At 32.6% G+C, this 23,870-nt stretch overlaps 1 protein-coding gene and 1 long non-coding RNA gene across 3 annotated transcripts; both read left to right on the top strand.

The window, feature by feature from the left end:
• Positions 1-2,451: 2,451 nt before the first annotated feature.
• On the top strand, positions 2,452-11,870 carry LOC145120995 (P-loop containing nucleoside triphosphate hydrolases superfamily protein). Of its 2 annotated transcripts, none has more exons than XM_079056777.1 (40): positions 2,452-2,708; positions 3,109-3,198; positions 3,270-3,388; positions 3,538-3,651; positions 3,724-3,805; positions 3,927-3,994; positions 4,077-4,151; positions 4,242-4,387; positions 4,468-4,570; positions 4,937-5,017; positions 5,122-5,190; positions 5,339-5,398; positions 5,509-5,670; positions 5,747-5,803; positions 5,940-6,179; positions 6,264-6,329; positions 6,411-6,569; positions 6,641-6,751; positions 6,847-6,915; positions 6,989-7,120; positions 7,201-7,314; positions 7,498-7,587; positions 7,686-7,754; positions 7,857-8,018; positions 8,102-8,215; positions 8,330-8,377; positions 8,466-8,534; positions 8,650-8,790; positions 8,883-8,996; positions 9,069-9,155; positions 9,241-9,444; positions 9,548-9,715; positions 9,789-9,995; positions 10,121-10,210; positions 10,277-10,417; positions 10,558-10,655; positions 10,740-10,818; positions 11,181-11,276; positions 11,360-11,431; positions 11,507-11,870. In XM_079056777.1, exons 1-40 carry the CDS (start codon positions 2,585-2,587, stop codon positions 11,714-11,716), a joined length of 4,500 nt encoding a protein of 1,499 aa, XP_078912903.1. In that variant the 5' UTR covers positions 2,452-2,584; the 3' UTR covers positions 11,717-11,870. The 2 variants fall into 2 exon arrangements, with proteins under 2 accessions (XP_078912903.1, XP_078912901.1); XM_079056775.1 differs by having other exon boundaries at positions 11,178-11,276; positions 11,507-11,803.
• A 5,259-nt stretch (positions 11,871-17,129) lies between these two features.
• LOC145122854 (uncharacterized) lies at positions 17,130-18,008 on the top strand. Its single transcript, XR_013714764.1, has 2 exons — positions 17,130-17,459; positions 17,527-18,008. It is a non-coding gene; the product is annotated as an uncharacterized LOC145122854 (long non-coding RNA).
• Positions 18,009-23,870: the final 5,862 nt, after the last annotated feature.

Raw genomic sequence — 23,870 nt, 5'->3', positions numbered from 1 at the left:
ATGATGTCATAAACTTGTTATGACCCCTTTTGTTTAAAAATCCATTTTTTACATAAAATGATAGATTTTTGAGTTTTCTTTTTGTAAAGCTAACTCCTTGGTATTTTTTGTCTAGTTTCAAAATACATGTCCAAAACAACATATTTTGGGTTATATCCTACAAAAATGGTATAATAACTAGGTTATAACCACTTTTGCTAGAAATGCCATATTTTGTCCATAAAAATCTTAGTCTTTGTAGTTTTGTAAATATAACTTCTTCTTATGAACATATAACATAGTTTATGTTTGTTTTTCTTAGTTTTGCATCTCAAAACTAACATACCACAAGTAAATGTTCTACAAACAAGTAATAACCACGTTTCATGAAGAATATTACTTCATACACCACATAGAAGTGAAACATGCAAGCATTTGTGTTATAAACCAAACTTTTATTGTATCCCCCCTTACAACATGAAAACTCGAAAATATAGGGGTATGAACTCACCTTGAGTGTGTTTGTGGTTGGATAAAGAGATGAAGATGAAGATCCTCAAGCTTAGAACACTTGAAGGTGGTTGAATAACTCTTTGAAGATAATATTATCCTATGAGTTTTAACACATGATAATGTGTGTAGATGAGATGAAACTAGTATGAAAATGTGTAGAAACACTAGATTAATAAGGAATGCTTACCAAAAATCCTAAGAACCAACTTGGAAGTATTGATCTTTGGAGGATTTTGGACTTGTTCTTGAGAGAAGGTTGAAGAATAAAGTTGATGGGGGTGAGGGATACTCCTCTCGGTCGAACCTTAAATGGGGGGGGGGGGAGGGGGAGGGTGGGGGGTGGGATGGGGGGGGGTGAGGTGATGTTTGCATTGTTATATGTTGGGTAATGGTCTTGATACATGTTGGTTAATGTTTTATGTTGGAAAAGATGCAACACTCATGTCACTAGGTCAACATTTTTTTTTAATTTTTATTTATAAAAATGTTGGACTTTTATAAAAAGAGTGTTAGTTTTTTATACAAAGCGTGACATAAAAATGTATAACTACTTAATTTGAATCATAAAAATTCAAATTATTAAAAAGGGATCATTATTAATAAAGATAATAGCCTAATGTGTTGAAAGTGTTATTTATACCAAAATAATATATGTTGGTATTATCGAAATTAACGTTGTAAATCCAAAATATGATTTTTATTCAATAATCGGCGAATAGAGAGGTATTTCACATTAATACTCGGAAATTGTACATTAAGGAACCTCAAGATTCACCTAAAACTCCAATATGGGTTGAGTTGACTTTCGTTGACTTGTTGACTTTTGTTGGATTCAAAATCGGCAGTTGTCACATATACATTTTTTTATGAATACATGTATGAATTTTTTTTTATATAATTGTAAGTAAAAATATATTACATTTTAACAGGAGTAATCTTAACGAAAGTTATAGTAGACTCAAAAAACGAACACGTAGATATAAAGATCGTTAAAATATGATATCCTATGAATAATTTACGACGTTCAGAACACAAAACTTAAGCCAAATCAGAAGACATACGCAACCAAGCAGTCGAGATCGCGATGAACATAAACATCAACAGCCCCAAACACCTCATTAATGATTGTCACACGTAAGATGTCCTGAGAAAAACCTAAATAAATCATTCATAAGTACTGAATGAGTACGTAAACAAAAATGAATTATTTTGAAACAAAAAATATTAAAGACTAAATGTGTACAAAATGAAAAAATATATTAAGTCATTTTTCCCGGCTAACTTAGAGTAACCGGTCATAAAGACTGAATGTGTACAATTTAACAAGTTGAAGGGGTAAATTTGGACGAAAAAAACTCAATGACCAAATGTATACAAATCAAAAAATATATATTACCTTTTTAAGTCGTTAATATATTACCGTTTTAAGTCGTTATCCTAATAAAAAAGGACTTTAAAAAAAAAGTAAATTACACGAATGGTCCCTATGGTTTGGGGTAATTTGCGTGCTTATCCCTAATTTATTTTTTTAACTCGGAAGGTCCCTACTGTTTGTTTTTGTTACGTGCTTGGTTCCTACTGTTTGTTTTTGTTACGCGTTTGGTCCCTGTCTTACCTAATAAGACTATTATTTAAATAGGAAAAAACGGTGAGGTAGATAAGGTAAAGTGAGGAGTGAGGTTGGGGTGTGTTTATTTAAATAAATTAAAAAAAAATCAAGGGCAAAATAGTGTTTTTAAGTAATACAGGGACCAAGCGCGTAACAAAAACAAACAGTAAGGACCTTCCGAGTTAAAAAAATAAGTTAGGGAACAAACGCGCAAATTACCTAAACCATAGGGACCATTCGTGTAATTTACTCAAAAAAAAATTATCCCAAACACCCCCTACACCCCTACAATTGCATATGCGTATAAATAAGAGGGACCAATACTTCAACTTAAATTAGAAAAACTAGTTTCAAATCGCCAAAATACGAGGATTTGACCGGTGATTGCAGAAGGCGGGAAAGGGGATTCTGCAGCCATTGCTCTTCGAAATCTCTACCAAGTTCAAGCAAACCCTCTCTCCACCTACTCCAATCCGAGCAACCATGGAGAGAATCAACGTCGCAGTGAGAGCAAGACCTCTGTCGTCGGAAGATGCCAAGAGCAGTCCTTGGAGAATCTCCGGCAACTCGATCTTGTTCGCAAACCCTACCACCAAGTTTGAATTCGGTACGTTTTCGTTTCTAAAGCCGCACGATTTTGACTGATGAGGCGGCGTGCGTTCTTTGGCTGAGTTATTCCTCCGGTTCCTGTATCAATGTGAAGTTTAATATCATTATGATTTTCCTTCACGAAGTTTGGAATCAACTAACAATTTCAATTTAGAACTAGTCCATGTACTTCCCGAACAAGTGCGAGAATTAATTACGACTATAGATGTCAAAGTAGGGATGTAAATTATCCGAGTCTAAATCAGACGATTTGAGCTCAATTGCGTTGAACTTTGAGTACATACGAGTTGAATTCGAGTATATATAGACTTCCCATGAATATTTACAGAGCTATTCCAGTTCGAAGCTCAATGTTAAGTTTAATTTCTAACACTTTGCTTTTTTGGTGAATTACACAGACCGGATTTTTAGTGAGGACTGTAGAACTGTGGATGTTTATGAGTCAAGAACTAAAGCTATTGTTTCAGCAGCTATTGGTGGATTCAATGGTAGTCTTGTAATATCTGGTGATTTATCAATGCAACCTTTCAACTTATCTGTCTTATTACCTTCTATTTAGGCACTGTTTTTGCATATGGACAAACAAACAGTGGCAAAACACATACAATGCGTGGGTCTAGTGTTGAACCAGGAGTCATCCCTTTAGCAGTACATGATCTATTTGACAAGATACAACAGGTAGCTTTACCTCTTTGCAACTTTCTATTATCAACCATTTGAAACATAAAGGTTCCCTTTTTTCCCTCTTATTATGGAAAAGAAGTTTCAAGATCATGAAATGACATCCAAACTGATACAATGATGACTGCTTAATGTTTTTTTTGAAGGAAACGGATCGTGAGTTTCTTTTAAGGATGTCGTACATGGAGATCTACAATGAGGAAATCAATGATTTGTTGGCACCAGAACACCGAAAGCTGCAAATCCATGAAAGCATTGAGGTAAAGTTAAATGTCTTTTTTGCCCTCTTCTTGGTATATGCTTGTTTTTTCTAATTAGATTTTCATATGTAGCGTGGCATATTTGTTGCTGGCTTAAAAGAAGAAATTGTTACTAGCCCAAAACAAGTGCTTGAATTTATGGATTTTGGTGAAGGTAATTACTTTCTAGTTTCTACTCATGTATTCACATTTTATCTACTCCTACTGTTTTTATTTTTCTTTATAGTTTTAACGATCTAATTTTCTACTTGGTTATTTGTAATCATAATTTATAGCTCATCGTCATATTGGGGAGACAAATATGAATTTACACAGCAGTAGGTCTCATACCATTTTCCGCATGGTATAATATTCTCATATTCCTCTTAAACTTTTTTCTACTTAAACCTTTTCAAGTTCATTAAAAAAGGTCTCTACCTTTATAGATTATTGAGAGCAGGGATAAAGTTGAAGATGAATTTGCAGAGAGCTCATGTGATGCTGTTCGTGTATCTGTTTTGGTATTACTTTGTAACCATTTCTTTCATTTCTTTAACAGGTCTATTTTGCTTAATTTTTTTTTTATAAATTTTTATTATTTGTCATCTAAGAACTTGGTGGACCTTGCGGGTTCAGAAAGAGCTGCAAAGACTGGTGCAGAAGGTGTTCGCTTGAAAGAGGGGTCCCACATCAACAAAAGCTTGATGACACTTGGAACTGTTATTAAAAAGCTAAGTGAAGGTGCTGAGAGTCAAGGGTAGGTTCAGATGTCCCCGAGGGTAATTTAGTAATTTCTAAAACTATTCTTATAAATTGTATTTTTATTGTTTACTACAGGGGTCATGTTCCCTATCGAGACAGCAAACTCACACGTATTTTGCAGCCTGCACTTGGTGGAAATGCAAATACAGCCATCATCTGTAACATTACCTTGGCACAGGTGAACCTTATAGCTTAAATTAATACAAATAATGTTGGAAGACTACTTTTTTTTATAGTACAACTAACTAAAACTTCTAGTTATTTGAGTTTTTATGGATAAGATTATTAAAGGGTAAGAGTAAACTTACTATATGAGGTTCTGAAACTTGTTAATATTCCATTTTTTTTTATTGGTATTGTACTACTGTATTTCAAAGTGATTACTTTAAGATTCAAGATATTTCAGTGACATTTATTTTCACACTAAAGTATTCCATTAAGGTTTCTGATTGTAAGAGTGTTATTTCATGTCAAGTTAGGTGTCACAAACATTGATATCTTTATATCTTTTTCTCAAGTTTCAAATACATTTGTTTAATGGCAGATTCATGCTGATGAGACTAAAAGCAGCCTTCAGTTTGCAAGCCGAGCTTTACGTGTCACTAACTGTGTTCATGTGAATGAGGTTAGTTCTCAACACAAAATGACAAAATCTCACATTAGTATATTACTCTTTTCTTTAAGTCTCTATGCTCTTTATTTCATTCTATATTTCTTGCTATTTGGCAGATTTTGACAGATGCTGCTTTACTAAAGCGCCAAAAGAAAGAAATCGAGGAGCTTCGAGCAAAGTTACAGGTTTGCCCTTTGACATGCATGCTCATGAAAAACTGTTACTTTAGCCATTTAGTATGACACCCTCCCTTTAAAGTACTGATCACTATTCATTATTGGCATAATCTTTTTCTGTTTGTTTTTTTTTTCTGTTTTTTATACAATCTTGTAGGGTTCTCATTCAGAGCACTTGGGAGATGAGATTCTCAACTTGCGGAATACATTGTTGCAGGTGGATAGAGCTTTATCTATTAACATATACATACATAAATTCATACACATACACATACATACACATATACATATATAAGTATATAATAAATTAATAACACTGTAATGTAGAGTGAATTGGAGAGGGAGCGAATAGCTCTGGAGTTAGAAGAGGAAAAGAAAGCTCAAGCTGAAAGAGATAAGATGCTGCAAATGCAAGCAAAGAAGATCCAAAACTTGAGTTCTATGGTTATAAGTTCAAGTAGAGATGAAGTTCCTAATTATCACAAGAAGGTTTGATTTCAAAAGTTATATTTCTTTCTGTTTTAACCTTTTTGATTCTAATAACACGTTTGTTCTTCCCAAAAAGGAAAAGAGGCGTGATACTTGGTGTCCAGGGAAACTTCCAAAAAAGATGATGAATGAGGTATCTGTGTGTGTGTATATATATATATATATATATATATATATATATATATATATTCTATTTCTACCAGATGTTTCCTTTAATATGCTATAAGAACATGCTTTAATTGTATGTCATATTATGCAATATTCTTCAGTTACCTTCCACTATCCCAACACAAGCTTCTGCAATGAAACCTGTTATTAGAAGTGAACGTGAAAGAGGACCACTTCTACCTTTTGAAGAACTAGTAAATGATAACACCTCAAATGCATGCAATCAGGAGAGAGATTGTAAAAGTGTGTCATTTTTTGACTTTGGTCTTCCAGATCAAAGATCACTGATGCATGTCACAAGCAGAAAAAAAGCATCTAACAGGAAAAAAAGCTTACCCATGGTTAGTTTTTATGGTGGAAGTTATTGGTATCCCACAACTTATAAGGGTTTCACAATTCTTACACAATGCAAGTTTTGCTTTCAGGAAAGCGTGGAATTAACAGAAGTGAAAGCAGAATATGAAAAGTTGTTAATGGAATTTGAAGCTGAGGTTGTTATCCTTTTTGCTTCTCTTTTTATGTATAATCTTAGTATGTTTTGTTCTCATATTGTTGCTATTTTTATGTTGAAGAGAACAACGAATGAAATACAAATAGACTACTTAACAAGAAGACTTGTGGACACTAGTCATTGTTTAGATAATGAACAGAAGATTAAATCCACATCCGATACTGATAAAAGTTCAATGGAAATGGAGGCGAATCTTGTTATCAAACAACTTCAGGAAAAGGTTTGTCTTTCACTCTTAATATGAGTTTTGATCTCAATGCTTGTGAATCACTTCTTCATTTATTAATGCAGATCTCAGTGTTGGAGATGGAGAAGGAGAAGGCTTCAAGTTTTCAGAATTTGGATTCTGTTGTAGATTTAGATACAGAAAAAGATAAGGAAGCCATTGATAAGTATGAAAAGGTTTTGACTTCATGACCTTATGATGGTTTGCTTTTTTTCTTTTTGTTATACATTTTGCTATTCTTGCTTTAATCAATTCATTTGGTATCTTGTAGCTATACAAAGAGCTTTTGGTTGCACAGGAGGAAGCCCATTTGGCTCATCAACAACTTACATCTTCAATGGTATTAGTGGAAAAAATTTGAATACTAATTTACAATAACTCTCAACATATGATACTCATGCAATGCCATGTAGGATGAAGACTCTGAAGCATTGGCAAAGTTATCAACAAACATTCAAGAAATCACATTTGAGATTCAACAGTCAAAGGCCCTTTTTGAGTCTGAACATTTGCAAAATCATAGTGCCCTATCAGACCTTATTGCTGTGAGTAATTCCAAGTTCATTATGCCTTTAAATTTATAAGCTACTATGTGATTACTTACACTTTTTGCTAACTTTTGCAGGAGGTCAGGTCTTTCTCTTCTCATGACTTTGCTCAAATAAAAAGACTACTTGCTGACTATGAAAAAGTTCATTCTTGCATGAAAGCCAAAGTAGATGAACTTGAACGTGAAAAGGTATGTTCCATTTTGCTTCCTTATTTCCTCACATTTTGTCAAAATGACAATATCAATAGTTACAATCTAAAGATAAATCAAGAACACTGAAATAGAGAAATATAGATAAAACATTAAACACTTGCAATCGAAACAAGGATTGTTTAAATGTAATTTCTTCTTTCTCTTCACGTTGTAATGCAGATTTCAGTGTTGGAGATGGAGAAGGCTTCAAGTTTGCAGGATTTGGATTCTGTTATAGAATTAGAAAAACAGAAAGATAAGTATGAAGAGGTTTGACTTCATGAGCCTATTGTCTTCTTTTCTTTATCTGGTGTAGATGGTTTACTTTTTCTTTTTTTATGTAAGTTGGTATTTTTTTCTTTTATCAGTTATATATGGAGCTCTTAGCTGCAAAGGAGGAAGCCAATTATGCTCATCAACAACTTACTTCTTTAATGGTATCTACTAAAGTGAATTTTAAAGTATTAAACTTAGCCTGATTGAAAGATTTTTTTTTTACAATTACTCTATACAAATGAGTCTCATACAATGCCATGTAGGATGAGGACTCTGAAGCATTGGCAAAGTTATCAACAAACATCCAAGAAATTACATTTGAAATTCAACATTCAAAACCTCTTGTTGAGTCTATCTCTATCTCTATCACTTCAATGATGGATGAACATTTGCAAAGTTGTAGTGCCCTATCAGACCTTATTTCTGTGAGTAATTTCAAATTTATTAATCCTTTAAAGTTATATGCTAATACATTGATGTGTTATATAGTTTTGCTTTACATTTTCAGGATATTGGATCTTTCTCTTCCCATGACATTACTCAAATAAAAAGACTACTTGGTGACTATGAAAAACTTCATTCTTGCATGAAACTGAAAATAGATGAACTTGAGCATGAAAAGGTATGTTCCATTTTGCTTCCATATCAACACCAATCTAAAGATAAATCAACAACACTGAAATCCTTTTTGAATCTCTAAAAATACTCACTAATTTTTCTTCACATTGTAATGCAGATGGAAAATTTGGATTCAGATAAGTATGCCAGCAATAAGCATGAAGAGGTTTTGTTTTTCTTTCTTTTATATAGTGAAGATGTGTTTTTTATATGTTGCTATTCTTGCTTTCATCATATAATTCGGTTTCTTGTAGCTATACATGGAGCTCTTGGCTTCACAGGAGGACACAAATTTGGCTCATCAACAACTTACTTTATCAATGGTATTCACTACAACACTTAATGCATGCATATTGCATCCTCCTATTTTCATAAATAATTCTTACTTGAGAATGAATATTAGTTTCATAATTACTCTTAACACACAATGCCATGTAGGATGAGGACTCTGAAGCATTGACAAAGCTATCAGCAAACATTGAAGAAATTACATTTGACATTCAACAGTCAAAAACCCTTGTTGACTCCATCACTTCAATGATGGATGAACATTTACAAAGTTGTAACACCCTTATTGATGTGAGTAATTTCAACTTCATTATACCTATACATTTAATATTTATACACTACTAAGACTCTAAGAGGTTTTACAATTTTGCGAACTTTTGCAGGATGTCAGATCTTTCTCTTCCCATGACTTTACTCAAATGAAAACACTACTTTGTGACTATGAAAAACTTCATTCTTGCATGAAAGCCAAAGTAGAAGAACTTGAACATGAAAAGGTATATTCCATATCCAATTTTCTTTTATAATCATCTTCAATTCCTAACAATTCTGACATTCCTCATTTGCAGCTTCTTATGTGCAATCAATCTGAGGATCTTCAAAAAAGGCTAGAAGAAGCTTGTTTAAGTGGTGAAAATTCATCACGGGCTTTAACAGTATGTCATTGATTTCTCATTTTTAATAAAACTTCATGTTCTCCCTTCCACTGAACTGACAAGTTTATTTATTTATGTTTTTCAGGAGCTTTCTGAACGATATGAAACAGAAACAAACGAATTAATTACTGAAATCAGAACACTAGAAAATGAGATAGGACATTTATCAACTTCTGTTTTGGCTAAAGAGAAGGAAAGCATGAGAAAAGACCTTGAGAAAACAAAAGTAAAACTGAAAGAAACAGAGTCAAAGCTAAGAAATACCATTCAAGAAAAAACAAAGTTAGAGGTAAGAAGTTAGTAACTTATTTCTCCATCTTTAATGTGGTAAACACTAAACAAGTATTAATCCAACAGTTTGTCTAATTTACCATTTTACCCTCCATTTGTAGGGTGAAAAAGCATCTGCAGAGAGAGAAATAAAACGTTTGCATAGTCAGAAAATGATTCTTGAACGTGATATGAACAAACGTGAGTCAAGGCGTGATTCAGTTCTTGATAGAAGCTCAAATATTTTTGAACCAAGAAAAGGGAAAGGACATGTTAATAATGTTGATCAGGTGATAAAAATTTGTTTTCAATAAGATTAAACTTAAAAGGAAAATTGCTCATAAAATTGTTTATTTTTTTCAGGAAGAGTATAGAAAACTAGAAGTGCTTGCATTTGATATGGAGAGAACTATTGTTTCTCTAGAAGAACAATTAGCAACTGCTAATGATGAAAATCAACAAGCAGTGTTGAGATCTGAAAGTTTAGTACAAGAAGTTGAAGAATTATCTGATAAATTAGAGTATTCAAACTCAGAACTGGAAAGATTTGAAGAAATGATTTCAAGTCTTGTGAGTTGTTCTTGATTTCTAAATTAGTGTTTGGTATGATTGAATCAAGGAAGGAATGGAATCATTCATTCCCATCCATTTTTTTTAATTCTCATGTTGATTTTTTATTATTATTATTGTTTCAGAGGGCAAACTTGGAAGAAGCAGCAATTAAAAATCAGAATGCAGATAGCTCTATTAGTAGGTTGATGGAGGAAAAGGAAGAAATGGCTATGGTAATTAATTTAATAAATGCATTTATTTTATTTTTAATCAACTTTATAACATTTTATAACATGCAGCAACTTACTGATGCTCTTCTGGCAATTGAGGAGGAAAGGGCAATATGGTCCACCACACAAAAAGCTTCAATTGAAGCCATTGAAAGCAAATCAAAGTCATACAATGCTGAGATTGCTTTGTTAACAGATAAAATGTCAGAGGTAATATTCAAAACAATTTATCAAAATCAAAACAATTTATCAAAATCAATATATATATATATATATATATATATATATATATATATATATATATATATATATAGTGAGATTTAATAATTTATAATGTTTATTGCTTTAAGGTGAGGAATGAACTGGAGGCTTGCAGAGAAACATACAATATCATCAATGAAAAACTGTCTGTTGCAGAAGAAAAAGTGGAATTGGAGAAATCATGCAGGTTTGCCCCTATATCCTTTAGGGTTCTTTAGGTTTAGGGACAAGGGCATTTTCGTCTTTTGACATGATTAAGTTCCTGATACAGTATGGAGAAATCACTTGAAGTTGACCGACTGAAGAATGATCTTATACTGCTTGATGACCAGAAGAAAACATCAGAAGATGTAAGTTTTTATACTTTTTTTTTTTTTTTTTTTCTAATTACGATATATAACCTTGTAAGGGTATTTTTTGTAAGTTCATAAAACTGAAAAAAAAAAAGATTTAGAAACTGAAAAGAAAACCAAGGATCAAATTTTTATTGGAAAAACGACAAAAATTTCAGATGGTCAAATAATCAACAGTTCTGTGTATCTACAGAAGTGACTGAATCATACCTTGTAAGGGTATTTTTGTAAATTTATAAATTTGAAAAAGAAAAAAGATTTAAAAACTAAAAAGAAAACCAAGGGTCAAAACTTTTATCAGCAAAATGAGAAAAATTCAAATGGTCAAATAGTCAACAATTTCTGTGTATCTCCAGAAGTTACTGAATCAAATTGTTGAGATCACAAAAGAAAGAAAAGAGTTAGTGGCTCAGATTGAAGAACAACAACTGCTCATGGAAAAATGTAATGACAAGGTAAAAAGTTAAAAACCAAATTTGATTGCTATTTTTGGATTTTTCATTTTACTTAATTTTTTTTCTTTATATTTTTTTACCAGCTTTTGAATGCGAAAGCTAAAGTTGAAGAGTTGACAATGAAGCTATCCACCTTAGAAGCCAAAACACACTGTGTAAGTTCTTTTTCTCTTGAGAAATGTTTTTTTGACTTTTTAGTAAGATGTTGACTTTGACTTTGACTTTAACAGGGTGATATAGACAAGGCGAAATTGAGAATGAGGTTAAATGGAGCACAAACAAGGTTGGATGGAATGAGGGTGAGGTGTAAAGAAGAAATGGAGGAGAAAGAGTTTATGAATAAAAAGTTTGAAGAGGCTACAAATAAGTTAAAGGAACAGTTGGTATGTTGTAGAACTGAAAACATGAACCTTAAAAAGCACCTTCTTCTCAAAGAGTAATCATCAATACAATATTATTTATATTTTTTTTTTTGTAAATGAAATCAAAAACCACACGTTTGGTATATCATTATTGTGTTTGCTTAATCATCTCCTAGATGGTTACAGGTAGAACTTTAGAAGAAGGGTAATAAAGTCTTTTTCTGTTTTATAATGCAAATAGTTCTACTTTGGTTATGGATGCTATTTGTGAAAGGACTTGAAATGTGATGGAGAAAATGGAAACATTTATAATTTTATATCACCTATTATCTATTTTCATATATCATGTAGAGTGGAGTTGAGACGAAAAATGTAATTTACAATTTGTAAATATAAAATCTATAATCAGAACTATTTGATGTCTACTATAATATTAAAATTACAACTAGCATTTACATAAACATAAACATAAAAAGTTAATATGAAAAATTCACTTCATATGTGTAAGTAAATTGCACCAGGTTTTTGTAGACATAGCTTTGAGTTTGGGTGAATAATTAACTTAATATTATATTTAATCAAGATCAACGTGTTGTACCATAAATCTATATTTGTGAATATTATGAGGTGATTTTGGTGAACTATTTTCCACAATCAATAGTGTCAATATATATATATATATATATATATATATATATATATATATATATATATATACTAGTAGTGTACCCGCGCGATGCGGCGACGACGATTTGTTTCATTCGGACAATTAGTTTTCGGCCGGAAATTAGTTTCCTTTCAACGGGCGTTTTATTTGGGTTAAAATAACAGTGCGTTGCAATTTTATTATAGAAATATACAAGTTTTAGTTAAAAACAAAAACATATTGTTGTTTTGAAAACCAAACTATGTAAACACATGACGATGTGATCTTAGCATATGTAGCATTTTATATTTAAATTTTGATCAAAATCAGATTTTAATTTTATGGTTGTTTTTAGTAATCGAAAATGAATTCTATTTGTTATTTTATCTTTTATCAGTTTATTATCGTTTTATTTTTATTTTCAGAACAGTTGAAAATGGATATTATTATTATTAATCATTTTATCTATCTATCAACAAAATGTTGGTTTAATTTGTTTAAAATAGACCAACATAAAAATTATGATATTTTTGGATATTTTGTTAATTTAATTATTTTATTGATTACATAATCCAATTATTTTAGTTATCTATTCCTAAGTAATTTTTATTTTAAATAAATCGTTTCTATGGTAATTCGTATGATTAAATTAAAAAATATTAATGTGGAATTGCATTCTTTGCTAAGAATATTTAAGGGAAGGCAAATACTTAATTGCGGTAATTGGTTATACTTGTTGCTAAGCGAGTGCAATATTGGATATCTAAAGTTTCTGATACTTATTCAAATATTAACTTCGGATATCCGAAAATTTAAACATTTCAAAATAAATCAACTAAAAAAGTTTATATATTTCACTCATTAGCCAAAAAATGTTACCCATTGAAAAATGTTGTGTCCATGTATATATCCACCGTCCAAATTATGGGTTGAAAATTTTTCAAAACTCTTTTTTCAAATGAATTCATACACCGCCACCATGTACACTAATTCATGTGTCCCTAAAATAAGAAAAGCAATGAATCAATTATGAAAACCATGTTTAGCTCACTACACTTTTTTTGAACACTTGAATCTTAGTCCTGAGAAAACAAAATAATATATATGGAAACAATCAAACATGGGAATAAAATACACGAACTAATAAACTCAGACAAAGTCCATTGCTATTTCGTTGAGGCTTTACAAAGTTCATTCCTTTTTCTATTTATTCCTAAGTTTTCTTACCAGACTCAAGCTCGTAGTGATGTTTTTAATGTTGGTGTCGGCTCCTTGAATTAAGTTGAGAAGTTGTCATGTTAAATACATTATCTATAAATTATAAAGAATATACCATGCCACCCCCGTCATATTATTTTTACTAAAAAAAATTACAATGCATAAACTTTTAATGACGTTTTATGCATTTTCCAAAGGTATTTTAATTTTAAAGGAGAAGTATATATTTGTAATAAACAAATAATCGGTTCTAGCCAATGACCAAATTTAACTTGATCAAATAAATTATTTTGTACTTTACACACATCTTCTTGATATTTAGATATCCAGATTCAAATTAAGGCATCAAATGGTTAGTAAAGTGGCAACACATCTTTGTCAAATGGGTTAAAGAGTAAACCCAATATTTAAGTTCTTTCAAAACATGTTGTAAAAAAGAGTAATACTAACGTTTCTTTATTTGATTTTTTGACAGCTCATTCGATGATTGCATACATGCCAGTAATTTAGTTGACAAAATAGAATATTTTTGCCTTCAACCATTCATATTCTTAATAATGTCAGGAAATGACAACACATGGAGCAGTGCATGTATCATACAAATGGGAGGAGTGCAGGCAGTGTTGTAGGAAAGATGTGCAAGTTTCCTCATAAAAACTTCGAGCTTCAAAAAAACTGATACATCAAAAACGCTACTTCTTATATATCTAGTTTGAGATAGAAATTTTAACCAGAGGTGATCCTAAATTCAAAAATGTTGTCTTTGATAAGGATGATCCATTGGAGTGATATTATAAGTACCTTTATAACCAGACCCATCCATTCCAACATTGATGAATGAATATATACAAGATTGGGGTGGGTTCTTTTTTTATATATAGAATTTATCAAAATTACTAATAAACAAGAAATTATAATGACACTCACCATTATGAACCTCTTTTATTTTAAAGCTATAACATCTTTTTATGGATAATATATTTTAAGCTTTTCGTTTTTTGGAATTTTCAAAAGTATGCTAAAATGTGGTAATTATGAAGTGATTCTTAACCTTCCGCTGTTAAATATCATTTGTATGTCCTTATTGATGTTAACTTGTTAAGGGTTGTTAATCACAACTTGTTAAAAATGAATATAGAAGCCTTAATCTTGAACTCAACATATTTAAAACTAAACAACCATGCTTCATCAGCCATTCAATTGTGGCTTCATTTCGCTCGGATCTTACCGCCATTTTCCCTTATCGTCGTCCCAATAGTTAACAAAATTGCAACCAACAAAAAATGAAGAACAAACCAACCTCTGGCCAAATGTGCCTCCCTTGGAACTGAAAATGGGAATACGCAACTGGAAAAAGAAAATATTGCACCAAAAAACTCAGAAACTTTTTATGTTTATAAATCCAGTTGGATACAGAAATCAAACAACATATACAATAACTTAACAAATAATTAGACCCAAATAGATACCCAAATCAAACAAACAAATGTCACAAACACACCCTGACACCCATATAAAAAAAAGAGTTCATTCTTTTGATTATCTTGTTACAAATGGGTTTCAAACATAAAATATCTTATACAGAAGCATAGCTTTAACTGAAATCACGAGGCCGATCTCCTTCAACCATTCTTTTAAACATGCCATGCAAAAAAGAAAAAGATGAAGAACAGGCATCAAAAGGTTTAGATCTGACAATCGAAAATCGAAATGAACTTTTTAGTCTACGAATAAAATGAAGATTTTATCTGGAAAATGGAAGTCTAACCATCTTCATCAAATAAGCATTAACGAAATGGGGGATATCCCAGATCTGTTCGCTTCAAATTTGCTTATGTTCTGAATGTACGACAGTCGGGAGTTTTAGGGGGTGTTTGGCTTAGCTTTTCACAGCCAAAAGTCCTTTTTGGAAAAGAAAAAAAAGCAAAAGATGTTTGGCAAAACTAATTTTAAAAGCTACTTTTGGAGTTTTGATATAAGGAAAATGAACTTTTTGGAAAAGTCAGGAAAACCTGACTTTTTGTAACTTTTCCAAAAAGGACTTTTGAGCTGTGAATAGCTAAGCCAAACACCCCTTAGAGGTTGATGGTGCTGACAAAGGCAGATGTATGGTGGCTTGGGGTGAAACCAACGACTTGGCGATGATGGGAGGTCTGACGATAGATTGTGTCATAAATGGTTATGGCTGGTAGAGGAGGCTGCTTGCTGTGGTTGAAGTTAGGGTTTTCTAGATAATGTAATATTTCGAAAGGGAAGGATTTCAATTACACCGTTGGTGGACAATATATAGATAAAGATGCATAGGAGTTTTTGTTTAGGTGTGCTTGTTTGTGCTTAAAAAGTAGTACTTTTGTCTTTAAGTATGATATTTGTTTCTAATTGGTTTAAATGTATTCACATGGATCACTACTAAACAAATATGCACCATCCAAATTAGATCCAATGGTTATAATTTTATCTCCTTGTTTTTAAGACTTTGTTTTAAAATTGATGGACCCCATTATTATTTATGCATTATAAAGTAGTAAGATAATATATATATATATATATATATATATATATATATATATATATATATATATATATATATAAATGAGAACCAAATGATGATCGTTAGATCAAAATAAACGATGGTTAGGATGCTTTGTGACATATTTGTAAATACATAGGAAAGAAAAGGCAAGGGGGCATGTTTTCTGAAAAAGCATCGGTCATTTTAGGAATGGAAAAATATTCATACCCACTAATCGGATTGAATCACGTTAGCCACTGCCCTATCTCTCTCGCTCTCTTCATCCCGCATCCCTTTGATCTTCATTCCACCTCCTGCAATTCACACTTCAGCTTGTCGATGGTGAATCGAAGAAACAATTGCTTTCGATTTCTAATTTTTTTGATTCAATTGTGTTGCCGATTTGCCGATCATAATGTAATCGGAGATGAAGAAAAAGAAACTCGAATGTAATCGCCACCCTTTTAACTTCTAGAGAGAGAAAAAATCAACCACAGAGATGGCTTCTTCTTTCTTACTCACGGTGGTGGTTGTGCTCATGGTGATGTCTGTATCCGTGTCGACGGCACAGGCGCAGCCCAGACGTGTGTGTCGAAGCTAATCCCGTGCGCTCAGTACCTCAACGCCACCACAAAGCCGCCCAACTCCTGTTGCGATCCGATCAAGGAGGCGGTGGCCACCGATCTACAATGTATGTGTAACCTCTATGAGAATCCTGCCTTCTTGTCTGGTCTTGGAATCAATGTTGCTCAGGCACTTCGTCTTCCTCAATTGTGTGGAATCTCCTATGACACTACCACCTGTAACAACACTACTGGTTAGCAATCGTTTTCCTTAAAATCACTTTTCGCTTTAGCTTTTTAGATGTCACGATACCTAATCAGTATTCAGTACGATGTTTTTTGATCCACCTTAACAACTCGTCACTGTTACTGCATTCTTTCAAAGCTTCCATTTTTTGATCTTCATTTTGGCGTGTTGAATAGGTTTCTCATATTATATAAACCGATAAAAAACATCTTTCCATTTATTTTTTGATCTTCATTTTGGCCATTGATATCACATTCTATGTGTTTTTTAGCATTTCCACTGAAGAAAGGTTGGAGCGATTGAGAGAAAGTATTAGTGGCTTAGATCTTGAATCTTATGATGTGTATGAGCATGACAATAAAGTATGCTTAGAAGAAGAAGAAGGCAAAGCAGGTGGTGTTTTCAGTTGAACATGGAGATAAGTTATTGCTGAATGGAAACAGAGAGACTCTACATGATTCTATCACTGAAACACTAGTTACAGATGATGATAAGGCTGTAGCTGTTTCTGAAGTTTGTGATGCTTCTGTTTATGATATAGTTAACAATGATCAGCCATCTCAAAGGCAGATACCAAATGCAATTTTGCCTCTTCTACGTTATCAACAATATGATAGCTCAGAATCTTCCTTGAGGTATTTTATAAATTGTTGATATTTAGAATACAAGAAATATTGTTGTAATGCATTAAACTTAATGCAGTTTACAAGGCTCACCTAGTGAAGATAGAAACTTCAGGAGTGAGCTTGATTCAGCAGAAATGGAGGAAACATCTTTCTCTAGCCAAGAAGATAGTGAACATGATGAGATTCTTGATTGGGCCAAGGTATTTTCTTCTATTCATCTTCTTCTTTGACTTTCCTGTTGACCTCTTCTTGTTAAAGATTCTCTTTTCTATGTGTTACATTTTGAGGATCAAGGGTTTGGCCCTGAGGATCAACACATGGAGTCATCATATCAGGACGTTTATACATGTTGGAAAGCAATAGGTAGGGTTGATGTTGGGTTTAGTGTGGAGACTTGAGCATTGATCCCCATGGCGACAAGATCTGGAAGTTTAAGGAATTTGAGTTATAAGAAACAATAATTTTAATTGTTTCTTATATTTCGGTACTCTGGACACCATCAAATCCATTCGAGTTATTGTGTGTGTTTATCTCTCTTTATATTTATTTTTTTTCTCATGTACTTTGTGTCTATCTCTCTTTATATATATATATATATATATATATATATATATATATATATATATCATTTCTCTTATTGTGTGTGTTTAACTGTGTGTGTGTTTCTTGATCCTAAGTTACGTATTTAATTGTGTATGAGAGTCTGTTACCAAATCGGTCCTACAAAAGATGAAATCACTTCCTCAGCATCTGCAGGATCCTTCCTAAATGCAGGCCTTACACAATATGTTGAAGGCGCGATTACTTCAAACAAAATCCTCCCCTCTAAAATGTTGATTTTTTTTTTGTTAAAAAAATAGAGTTTTTTATTTATTTATTTATTTTTTATTTTTTAAATATTTTAGTTATTTTTTATAAATTTACTATTTTTTTAAAATTCATATTTTACACAAAAATGCAGTTTTTTAAAAAAATTTGCAGTTTTTTTTTAAAAAATTGCAGTTTTTCTTTAAAAAGTTGCACTTTTTTTCTAAAAAATTGCATGATTTTAGAAAAAAATGCAGTTTTTTTGAAAAAATTATTAAGTTTTTTTTTTAAAAAATTGCAGTTTTTTTAAAAAAAAATTTCAAATTTTTAAAAATTTATGCTTTCCAAAAAAGTTAAGAAATCTGCAATTTAAAAAAAAAGAAAAACAAAAATTTTTTTTTTTTTTATAAAAAAAATCCGAAAATTTGTTTTATAATGTTAATTTGAGAGCTTTTTATTAATATTTCCAATAATACAAAAGATTAAATTGGATTGGTATGATGACGATCATGCCCTTAATGAATTAGTTTTGATTGAACGCTCCACTTTTAGTTCTTGGGTTCTCGGGAAACTATGAGTTCTCAACCGATTTCACCCCTATATATATATATATATATATATATATATATATATATATATATATATATATATATATATATCGAGTGTTTTTTGATGAACGAAAGCCTTAAAACCCCAAACCTTGATTCATTCAAGAGAGGGATGAGTCCCTTTCATAATTTTAAGTGGTGTATGTTCAACCTTCTTAGTTGGTATAAGGTGAAGAATGTAAGCGGCCATTTCTAAAGCATAACCCCAGAAACTAATTAGAAGTATAACACGAGTTATCATAGAACGAACCAAGTCTAACAAGGTTCTATTTCTTCTCTCAGACACACCATTGTGTTGTGGTGTTCTTGGTGGAGCTAGTAGTAAGACTATCTCACAACATCTAAGATGATCGTAGAATTCGTCACTAAGATACTCTCCGACCCTGTCAGAAGGAAGTATCATGATTTTTTGCCCAGTTGGTTCTCTACTTCCCTATGGAACTTCTTGAATACTTCAAATGTCTCGGACTTATGTTTAATCAGATAAACTTACCCATATATACTGAAATCATCCCTATATATCACAAAGTATCTTTCACCATGTCTAGTCATATGTATGAACGAACCACATACATCCGAGTGAATGATGTCCAACATATCCATCCCTCTCTCACAGTTACCTGTGAAAGGAGATTTTGTCATTTTCCGAAGTAAGCAAGATTCACAATCTCCATTGAACACAAGGTTAAATGGTTCCAAGATTCCATCTGATTGGAGCTTGGCGAATCTCATTTTATTTATATGTCCAAGACGACAATGCCATAAACATAATTTATCTAAAGTAGATGAACTAACGTTTAAGATAAGATATGTGAAGATAAAAACATAAATTTTTAAACAAAGTCGTATTATAGGTGAAGACACTCCTTTTCAAGGGGTTTGATCAATCTTCTTTATACCATCTTTTTCTTTTCACCCCTTTTGACTACTACTTTTAATATTCCAAATATGTATATGGTGTATTGATCTCCATGTTAAAATTTCAAACTTGATCTTAGAAATCATTTGGATTTTATTTATTTTTCAACCACCAGGTGATGACATTGAGTTCAATCTAAATAAACATTATTATGCTTTCTTTTTCCCAAATTTGCTGGATAAAGACCTTTTTTATTGATGATGTTGACTATGTTTTACTGTTTCATCAACTCAAACTGCGTTAAAGCTTTGAACGACCCCTTGAGCTTTTGGTACTTTATCTGGTTAGAGTTTTTGAGTATTGGTGCAACTGGATTTCTTTCTTAAACATGGGTGTTGCAACTGCTTTGATTCTTAATGGGATATATGATGAGATAAGAGCCTAGTCAAAGACCAAATCGGGACAGTGGAAGCAACATATTTTCTGAACTATAGACTCGTAAATAGCAGATCTAACTCAAAGAATCTATGAAACTTAAAGGACACAATAGAACGAATCATACCTTCGTGTTTTTCTTGGACTTCTTTGGTCTAGCCAGCTGATCGAACTTGAGAACCCAACGTACAGTTCCTTTCTTGTGATCGCACCCAAGACACAAACTCCAACAGATATGAAAGCTAACCAACAACTACTAGACTCGATTAACGAATCAGTGAGGGACCACGACATTGCAAATGATCAACTAGGGAGTGGCTACGAGCTCCGACTGTTCTAGGGTTTTTCCTTAAGGTTCCGAACTTTGGAGGCAGAAGGATATTTTTTCATGCATCCTAAATCGGGTTTTGACCCCTCTATATATAAGGACGTGCTTGGAAACCCTAAAGATAATTGCCAAATATATTTGTAATTATCTAGGTTTTTGGTAATTATCCAAGAATTAAAACATTCTAGAATATTCCAAATTCCATTCGTTTGTCTAATTATTTAATAAAAATATTAATTACTTAACAAAACAATTCCCTAAAATGAATATCTTTTCAGTTCTGCTTTATTTTGCTCTTGAGTGTAACCCAAAAGGACACTGCTATTTATAGTAATATTACCGATTTGTTATGGCTATGAACACTAATCTCTATCAGCTCCTACTTGCACTTAGGCATCAAAGATTGACCGATCCAATACTTAATATGAACAACAGTAAGTGGCAGTCCAATGCAACTACTATACTTATTGCAACATTACTATAAACAATCCCAAGACTAGCGACTTCAAATTCCTTTGATCTTCATGATATCTTATTATAAACTTGAGACATGGATCGATGGTCAATCTCATGGTTCAAGATTATGTTTCTCGATACCGACTTGTGGTGACTTTTCAGACTGACTATCGAATTCAATCAACTTTGTCTCAGCTCGGCCAAGCATTTATTGCCAACACCAAATCAACAAGTGCCCCAGAGATATCTACTTCTCCATTTCTGACAGAAGGATCAAATAAACTTTGGCTACATATGTCAGTACTATTCCTCATGCAATATCTAGTAAAGCCCTGTATAACTGCCAGTTAGAGACAACGTTGGGGAAAAGCCAAGATATAACAGATTGTAGGACAAAATATCATGAATCTACATTTGAAAAATAAGAAATATTGTCGTCTTAATTTACTCATGAAATGATCCATGAAGTAATATTTAATCGTGGTTACTCAAATACTTAAAATCTCCATTTTCAGGTACTTCACATATCTTTGCTATGTTCATCTTAATGAACAATCTACCAAAACTCCATCATAATCTTAACTCACTACTATCTTCCAAGAGTAGGACCAATTTTGGAAGTTTAAATAAAGAATATTTTGGAAGTGGTTCTAACCATGCAAAAGAAGGAACACATATAATATCAAGGTTCTAAAAAGCTCGCCATGGCTCCAAGGCTTGTACTTGCCACCAAGCTTTAACAAAATGTCGCCTTAAGTCATATATGTATATAAAAATGAATAATAGTAGAAAAAATATATAGAATTATGAATTATATACAAAATTTCCGCCTTAATTCACGCCTTACAAACGATGTGGTTCGCCATGACTCGTAAAAGCTTGAGCCTTGACATTGCCGCCAAGTCCACACTTAACATTATTTAGAACCTTGGATAATATTAATGATCAAAAATAGCAACTTGTTATTACTAATCACCAAATCAAAAGATAATCTGAACATGTTCCATAGAATCAAACTGCAAATCGTGTAATTAAATCAATTCACTAGCAAATCTAATGCCAATAGATCTAGTATGAGCATCATGCTTGATTTGTGACAATGGTTTGGTGTGCGGGTCAACAAGTTTTCATCCTCTTGAGTAATGTGGAATCCATAAAACTCTGGTGGACGAAGTTCTCTATCAGATCTACGTAGTGGAGGTGGAGGTGTAGATATATTAGATTACTCAACATGTTCTTTAATCCCTTGTTGAGGTCCACTGTCAACTTTAGGTTCTTTATTGGTTGATTCTTGAATCTCATCAAGATCAATCGGGCTCCCACTGGTTTCGTGCGATATCGACTCCCTTTCACGGAAGACTGCCCTATGAGCAAAAAGATCTTATTCTCAGTAGACTTGTAGAACAAGTATCCAAAGGAATCTTTAGGATAACCAATGAAGTGACACTTTTCGGATATGGGTTCAAGTTTTTTGAGTGCTTCTTGATGAAAGAAAGCCTCACAACCCCAAACCTTGATTCAATCAAGAGAGGGATGAGTCCCTTTCATAATTTCAAATGGTGTCGGTTTAACCTTTTTAGTTGGTACCCGGTTAAGAATGTAAGCGACAATTTCTAGAGCATAACCCCAAAAACTAATTAGAAGTATAACAGGAGTCATCATAGAGCGAACCAAGTCTATTAAGGTTCTATTTCTTCTCCCAGACACACCATTGTGTTGTGGTGTTCTTGTGGGCTAGTAGTAATATTATCCCACAACTTCTAAGATGATCTTAGAACTCATCACTAAGATACTCTCCGATCCTGTCAGAATGAAGTATCTTAATTTTCTTGCGCAATTGGTTCTCTACTTCCCTATGGAACTTCTTGAATACTTCAAATGTCTCGGATATGTATGAACAGACCACATACATCCGAGTGAATGATGTCCAATAGATCCATCTCTCTCTCACAATTATCTGTGAAATAAGACTTAGTCATTTTCCAAAGTAAGCAAGATTCACAATCTCCATTGAACACAAGGTTAAATGGTTCCAAGATTGCATCTGATTGGAGCTTGGCGATTCTCTTTTTGTTTATATGGCCAAGACGAAAATGCCATAAACATAATTTATCCAAAGTAAACGAACTAACGTTTAAGATTAAGTTATCATTTTTCCTCATACCAATCACAGATTCGTGTATGCCATTGTAAGGATTTTCTTTAAAATAAAGAGTGTTATCTTTGTAAACCAAGAAACTAGAATCATTATTATCAAATCCAAAAGTAAAACGTCACGCCACAATGCATAAAATGAAATAATGTTTCTTTCCATGTAAGGCAAATAACAACAATCTAATAAACTAATTGAAAAACTAGGTGACACTGAAAGCTCGTAATCTCCAATCTAGGTGGTATGTCAGAAACATCCTTCTTAGGGTTGGAGTTGGAAGCACCGACTTTCCCTTTTCCCTTTCCTTTAGGAGTGGGATGAGATGACCTTTTTATCTTGACACCACCTTCCCTAGTAACCATTACAAGTGTGTTTGAACTTGAATTCCTAGTTGGAACTGTGCTTTCTTCATATGTCTTGAGCATACTATGTAACTCCATAATACTCTTCTCTAAACTATTCATATAGTAGTTCATACTAAACTGCTTGTATATACTAGTAAAAGAGTTAAGAATGAAATCAATAGCCAACTCTTGAGTGAATGGGAAGCCATGACGTTCACGTCTGTCAAAGTACCCCTTTAATTTAAGCACATTGGTACTCACAGAACCATTATCCTGTTGCTTGCAACATAGAATTGCTTGCATGACCTCGAATCTCTCAGTTCGAGCTTGCTCTTGAAACATGTCTTTGAGCTAATTGTTCATGTCGTATGCCATAATATTCTCAAAATACTTTTGGAGTTCTGGAGATATGGTCCCCAACATCATACACA

The sequence above is a fragment of the Lactuca virosa genome, chromosome 6 (assembly GCF_052849685.1).
Source record: "Lactuca virosa cultivar CGN04683 chromosome 6, Lactuca_virosa_CGN04683_v6, whole genome shotgun sequence".
Lineage (NCBI taxonomy): Eukaryota > Viridiplantae > Streptophyta > Magnoliopsida > Asterales > Asteraceae > Lactuca > Lactuca virosa.
This window is presented reverse-complemented; position numbering and strand designations above follow the sequence as displayed.